Source organism: Lynx rufus, unplaced genomic scaffold, assembly GCF_022079265.1.
Source record: "Lynx rufus isolate CCGP_SWC_20201006 ecotype Redwood Valley unplaced genomic scaffold, mLynRuf1.p SCAF_8, whole genome shotgun sequence".
Lineage (NCBI taxonomy): Eukaryota > Metazoa > Chordata > Mammalia > Carnivora > Felidae > Lynx > Lynx rufus.
Window position 1 is genome coordinate 100,584,427 of NW_025814896.1, and position 6,682 is coordinate 100,591,108.

Below are 6,682 nucleotides of genomic sequence, written 5' to 3' on the forward strand. Positions count from 1 at the left end.
TGAAAACTGCTCCTATCAGTTTGAAGTTGCTCCGTGGATTCCCTCCGCCCCCGCCTCTGCCCCACCCCAGTATTACCTACTGAGGAAGCAAACTTCAAACCACACTCTTGAGTAGAAGAAGGATCAGGTCAGTTCTTTAGACTGTTTAAAGTCCTAGAAAGGGTTTCAGGCCCTTGAGGGGTATTTGGATAGCACCTGGCAGTCTTTATTCTTGGCAGCCCTGTTCTCAAAGAGCAGTGGCCACTCAGGACTCTCTCTGGGGGCAGGGGATTTTGCCCATCCTTTGCCTAGGGAAAGCCATGCTGGGTTAGTCTCTCTCTGGACTCTTCAGAACAGACTACAAACATGCAAATTAGAATTCTTTTAATAGATATATATATATATATAGATATATATATATATATGTATATATATATAAAAGTACTAAAATACCCACATGGTTCTGCTGTGTTATTTGCCCGAAAGAAAGAAAAGGGCAGAGTGAAGAATCCCAGTGCAGCTCAGTGGGCCCCAAAGTGGGCCTTCCCACAGTCTAAGGAGTGCCTATCCCTCCACCCCAAATTCTATCCTTCTTGCTGTTCCCAACCCCCAATTCCTGCAGCAGGAAACCCCAGTGGTTTGGCTTCGGCACTGGGGAGTAGAAGGCACCTGAAGGGCTGGCTGGGTGAAATAAGAATATGTGACCTTTGAACATAAAAACAACAGTGCAGAGTAAGGGAGTAGGTTGTGTGCAGCCCAGGCACCTGCCGGGCCTGTTCCTCCGTGGCACGGGTGGGTGTGGGATGGCCACTGCTCCAGCAGCAAGGAAGCCTATATCCCGACAACACTTTCTCAAAACCATTTTTGGTACAAAATAAATGCAAAGTTATGAGGTGGGGAGCTGGTGAGGTTGGCCCGGCCACCCTCCCCAGACCTCAGATCATGGCGATGCTTTCGGGGGCACAGGTGAGGTGAGTGGAGGTGCGACCGCTCCCAGAGGACTTGGCGGCCCGGCCAGGGGCAGGCTGCAGCGCAGCCACCAGCGTCTCTGACGACACTGCTCCGAACTCATAGCTGAAAGTGCCGTAGAAAATGAGGATGTCAATGACAAACACCCACTCGCACAGGGCTGCCCCATGCTGCAGCTGAGAGCTCTCGTGCATAAAGAAGACCGCACCTGGAATGGGGCTAAGGAAATGTTCAGTAGGATGTGTGGAAGCCTGTTGACACTCCTACCTTCCTAGATAGATAACTAGGCTGGGGCCAAGAGCCAGGTCTCCCCTCCTGGGAGGGTAAGTAGGAAACCACACTGGGCAGTATTTTCTGGATATATGTGTACCAAGCTCTCCCCCAACCCCCCAATGCCCCCCACCCCCCCACCCCGTGTCTTGGGTGGGGAAAGGCTGAGCTAGAGGATTAGTTCCTGGCTGCCCTGTCCTGGAAGGATACTGAGGATCAGGGTGACAAAGGCGATGGCTGCCAGCACAATCCGCACGTAGGCCATAGCCAGGTCCTGGGGGGCGGTGGCCCCGTGGTAGCAGAGGGCACAGTGCAGGCAGACAAAGAGCAGCCCGGCGGAGAAGGCCACACCAGTTCCGATGTAGTGCAGAGACTTAGCATGATCCACCTGGTCCGGAGAGAGCACCCATCTGTGAAGCAGCCCTACCTCCTCCACCCCCATCCCCTTTCCCTCTCAGACCCCCCCTATCCCCACCCTCAGCCTTGTAGGGCTGTCTCTGTAGCTTGGGGCAACCTTCAGGGGACTGAGGGCACCCGTTCGTGAAAGTTCAAGAGGCAGGCAGGCGGGCACACCTGGAAGTTGCCGACCACCACAAGGCCCGCAGCGTTGGTGCAGCCTGTGATGAGTGTTGTGGTGTTGACCCAGGAATGACGACTCTGCTCCAGGAGCTGCCCGTAGCGCAGCAGGCAGATCAGAGCCACTGGGGGAAGACAGCACAGGTGGGGCCAGCACTGGTGCTCTCCTCCCACCCCAGCCTGGCCCAGCCAGCCCACCAACTGCCCCGGCCTCTGCCCCTGCCCCCCACTCTGGTCTGAGGGCCAAAAGGGAATAGAAGGGCAGGTGGTGAACTGGGTGTCCTCAGCCTCCAGCCAGCCGGGTGGCTGTGTGAGACACTTTGGCCCTTGTTCAAGAACAGGAGAGACGTGACTCCTCTTGCCTTAGCCCTTGGTGGGGTGGGCCGCACTAGGCAAGGGCTTCCTGGGCCCTTCTGGGAGGGGGGTGGGGGAGTGGGTTGGATTGGGCTGGGCTGGCTGGGGGGGCTGAGGGCACAACTCACCCATGAAAGCACCCATGTTGCCAATGAGGCTGAAGAGGCAGCTCTCTGGGGGATATGTGCCACACTTGCTGAGGGGGGGGGGGCAAGGACAGAGTGAGAGAGGAGCAGGAGCACTAGCACCCCCATTCTGGCCCATCTGTCTCTTGCTTTAACCGTGCCTGTTCCTTAGCAGCAAGCCACTGATTTAGGAGAAGGGCCAGTTGTGTTCTATAAACAACTGGCTGCAGGCTGGGCCCTCCCCCAAAGCAGAGCACATGTGTGTGGTGGGTAAGGGAGTGCCCAGGATTGCTGGGCAGAGCCCAAGACTCCTTGGACTCCCTGAGACTGTCAAGGTCTGCGGCCAGTCTGGCTTTCCTTGGGCCAGAACTGGGCTGGGCAATCAGAGGGCTTCAGCTTAAATCCAGGTGCCTCCACTTACTAGCTGTGTGACCTGGACGGATGACATAACAGTCTGTTTCCTTGCCTATAAAACAGTGAGAACGATAGCTGCCTCAATGTCAGGAGGATTAAACGGTGTTCTGCGCGTAAAGCATTCAGCACAGGGCCTGGCACACAGTGATTGGCAAGTAGTATTGTTATTAAGTGCTTTTAATATACTTAGTATTTCTGAGACCCAGGGATAGGGGTTTGAGGGGCTGGGGTCTCCCTTACCTGCCCAGAGTCCAGGCCTTACCTGATGAGGGGGACATCATCCAGGGTGCAGCAAGTCTTGGGGCCCCCTTGTTCAGCGGGGTCAGGAGAGCAGGACTCGTTGTAGGACCTGGCAGGCAGGACAGAGAGTAGACTGGGGGAAAGGGGTTCTCCCAGCCTGTACCCTCCGGCTTCTCAGAGACTACCCTCCCAGTATTCTCTTGGCAGGGGCAGGAGAGCCCACCTCCCTGAACTGGCCTGAGACAGATGCCAAAGGGGTGAAGGGATGGTGGGAAATAGGTGGATGGGCTTGAAGTCATGCCTGGGGAGGGGCAGGCATTGCCAGTGTCAGCTAAGAGCAGTGAGGGCCAGGGTCTCCAACTGGCTTGCTCACAACAGCCCCGACCCAAGAGGGAGCAGAGATGAAGGGAGCTTTAGAGGGAGGCTGTCTGCAGAGTGCGCCATACCAGTTCTCCACAGGGCATGCGTGGCGGTTCATCACGGCCATGGCATACCTGTGGGAGCAGAACTGTCACCTCACACCCGTGACCCCCCCAGCCCAGCTTTCCCCCCTACTGACTCTTCTCTCTTGATTCTGGCCCCATTCAGCCTCATTGTCCTTGTTGGGGACTCAAGTTGGGGTGGCCTGAGAACTGACACCACATCAGAATAGCATGGCCTCAAACTAGAGGACCTCGGGGTGTCCCTGGCTAGAAGTATGTCAGGGTCGTCATACTGGACAGCGGCAGTGCCAGCTCGCCCGAAGTAGCTCTGTGCCCAGGCACCAGGCCAGGCTTTGGAGACAGCTAGAGTGATCCTGGGTACCACCCCAGAGCCTGCACAGGACAAGGGGCTCTGTGTGTGCCATGAAGCTCCTGTTGGGTCCTGGCTGGGCCCTATCCTCCTCAGCATGGGCCCATTCTGTCCCCCGTTGTCTTCCCCCTTCCCTCTATTTACTCACACAGTCCATAGGCCAGTGATAGAGAATGCTGACAAGCTGACAGGAAGGAGGATCCAGGCGGTCATGAGGGAGGGGAGCCAGGGTGGTGGTGGTGTGGGGGGAAGGGCAAGAGGTAGGTGGGAAAGAGGGGGCCGGCCCAGCTACCTTAGGGTACTTCGCCAAAACCATCAGCGGCCCAGGCCTGGTGGAGAGAGACAGGTCAAAGTCCAGGGTCCAGTGACTGGCCAAGGCCGGTGGTGGGCAGAAGGTGGTCAACACCTGATTCACAGCTTCTGCTGGGGCTCTGAGGGCCTACATTTTGGGCTGAGCCCACGCCAACACGTGGACACCTTCTGGCATCCCCCGGGGGCCTCCGCGTTCCACCCGAAAGCCACCGGTGGGCCCAGGCACTCAGGCGGGGCCGTAACATCTGGGGAGGGAGTCGCGCTCCCTCGCCTGCGGGACCGGGCTGGGGGAAGGGTGCGGTTAGGGCAGTCGAGGGGGCCGCGCCGAGGAGAGCCTGAGAGCGGGTGCCGGTCCCGGCGGAGCGGCAGCCACGCGCAGGCAACCACCTGACCGCCGGCGCCCCGGGGGAGAGGTGGGTTCGCGCAGGAAGCGCGGCTCGGCCCCCGCCCGCGTGGGCGCACGGAAAGCGCCCCGGGAGCCGGGGAATCGAGCCTCCCCAGGGGCCCAGTACGCACCTCCCTGGAGCGCCCCGCCGCCTCCGCTCCCTGCTCGGCCACGCTTGGTATGGTCTCTGGCTGCGGCCCTCGGAGCAGCCCTGGAAGGTTTAAAGGGCCGAGCGGCCCCGCCCCTGTCGCCCGGGCAGCGCCGCGCCGCCCGCCGGGACGTGGAGTCCGCGCCGCCCCGCGCCGGGCCGGAGACTACAACTCCCGAGCCCCCGCGCCCGCGCTGCGGTGCAAACGTGGATGGCGCCCCGACTTCGGGGGACCTGAGCGCCGAGGGCTGAGCCGTGGGACTCGGGTGGAGGCTCTGACTCCAAGATGCCGATAGTCCCGCGTACCCTGTTCCTGCGGTGGAAGCTTCGGGAGGCGGGAAGCTCCGGGGCTGCATCGCTGTGATTGCCATCGCGTACAAGGCTGGTGGAAGACTCCCTTCGCCGCTGGGCACATTTTTGCAGCCTGGACTGTCCGGCAGTGAGACTTTCGGGAGCCTCCCTCAATGTGGCCGGGCCTGCCTCTCTGTTCTGGGCGAGGTGGGTCCGCGGAGAAGCGAGCACAAAACCTTGGCTGTTAAGTTTCAAGCGCCTTGGATTTGGCTTATGCTTCCCCTCCGCCCAGCAAACCCTGGAGGAGGGCTACTTTCATCACTTTTTTTTTTTTTAATGTTTATTTTTGAGAGAGACAGAGTAGGAGTGTGGGAAGGGCAGAGACAGAGAGGGAGACACAGAATCCGAAACAGGCTGCAGGCTCCGAGCTGTCAGCACAGAGCCCGATGCCGGGCTCGAACTTGGGACCGCTGAGATCATGACCTGAGCTGAAGTTGGACGCCCGACTGGCCCATCCAGGCGCCCCCAGATACTTTTTATTTTCAAGGTACAAGTACACAAAGTACTGTCAGTGTCATGTTTCCCGACTGATGAGCGCTTACTCGAAACAAGGCCACAGAGATCAGTGGATATCTATGGTCACACATGGCCAGGTGTTGGTAAGAGAGGCAGGCTGGAGACCCAGAGCAATCTGGGAAGAGGAAACAGGATAGCGTGGGAATAAATTACCATTGGCTTCACCAAAATGTACAGGCCAAGGGTGCCTTCCTGGACATTCTTTTCATGATAAAAAAAAAAAAAAAGAGTGGGAATACTTCTTTTTCACATACCCAAAGGGAACAGAGGCCCAGGCTGCCAGGAACAGGGGAAGCTTAGGTGTGGCAGCACTGGTGAGTCGAAGGTAATGTGCAGAAACAGGGGCCCTGTACTGTGGGGAAAATGGAGATATACTGGGAAAGGGCTTGAAGGAGCAACCTTTTTTTTTTGACCCAGTGGAAGGTAAAAATAGAAACAGGAAATCTGTGGGAGAGCCCTTTTCTGAATTGCAGCAGGACAAGTAGTTAGAGCAGGGCCAATAAGTATGGCTGTGCAGAGAAATCACTGTACAATGAAATCACTGGCTGAATGGACTAGTGGGGTATAAAACACAGTCCACTTTCTGGCCGCCATGTTCTGTGCCCCAGAATACAGAGGTGCCTCTTGCTAATTCACAGAGAAGCACCAACCACCTTCCTGCCCAGGTGTGTTCCCACTGGAGCAGACACCTTCTTTTCACCTGCCCAACGGTACTGTGAAACCTCAGCATTTCCTACCTCATTGGAAGTTTTGCAAGTCTTAGTCAACACTTAACTACACTCAGTTGAGCTGGGTTTGAGTTGCTGTCCAACCGTTATCATGGGAAGACCTGAGAAGCTACTTAGGTCCTAAACTGGCTGTTCTAATGTAAAGTAGAGGTAAGACAAGCACTCTAGAACTGTGACCCAGACAGATTTTGGCTTAATATGACAATCTCAGTAATCCCTAAAGTAGAATTACCCCAAGACAGGACTCCCTATGACAGAAGGGCTCTTTGTGTGTAGTCGGTAGGGAGGAGTCACTTATCAGAAAACAAGTGGGACCAGACATCTTTAATAGTCCCTTCTAGCTTTAATGCTACGTGAGTCTAGTTGTTATGCTCCAACCAGGACAGTTCTTAAAATAGTCAAGGCAAAGCAAGAGATGAGATTTCAAGTGCTGATTTGGTGGTGCTGAATGACTTTAGGGCAGGCATTTAATCTGTACTTCTCTTATGTACACAAGCGATTTCAAAACTCTTGGCAAAAACAG

At 56.5% G+C, this 6,682-nt stretch overlaps 1 protein-coding gene across 1 annotated transcript; it reads right to left on the reverse strand.

The window, feature by feature from the left end:
- Positions 1–436: 436 nt before the first annotated feature.
- On the reverse strand, positions 437–4,537 carry TMEM150A (transmembrane protein 150A). The gene is made up of 7 exons (XM_047067971.1): positions 3,868–4,537; positions 3,374–3,421; positions 2,950–3,036; positions 2,277–2,344; positions 1,792–1,919; positions 1,429–1,606; positions 437–1,156 (listed from the first exon to the last, which is right to left on the reverse strand). The coding sequence occupies exons 1-7, from the start codon at positions 3,930–3,932 to the stop codon at positions 915–917; spliced, it is 816 nt and encodes a 271-aa protein (XP_046923927.1). The 5' UTR covers positions 3,933–4,537; the 3' UTR covers positions 437–914.
- Between the last annotated feature and the right edge of the window lie 2,145 nt (positions 4,538–6,682).

Coding starts and splice junctions, on each gene's coding strand:
- TMEM150A (XM_047067971.1), bottom strand. CDS start 3,932: ATGACCGCCTGGATCCTCCTTCCTGTCAGCTTGTCAGCATTCTCTATC. Junction 2,345..2,949: donor GATGATGTCCCCCTCATCAG/GTAAGGCCTGGA, acceptor CCCCCCCCTCAG/CAAGTGTGGCACATATCCCC. Junction 1,920..2,276: donor CAACATGGGTGCTTTCATGG/GTGAGTTGTGCC, acceptor GTCTTCCCCCAG/TGGCTCTGATCTGCCTGCTG.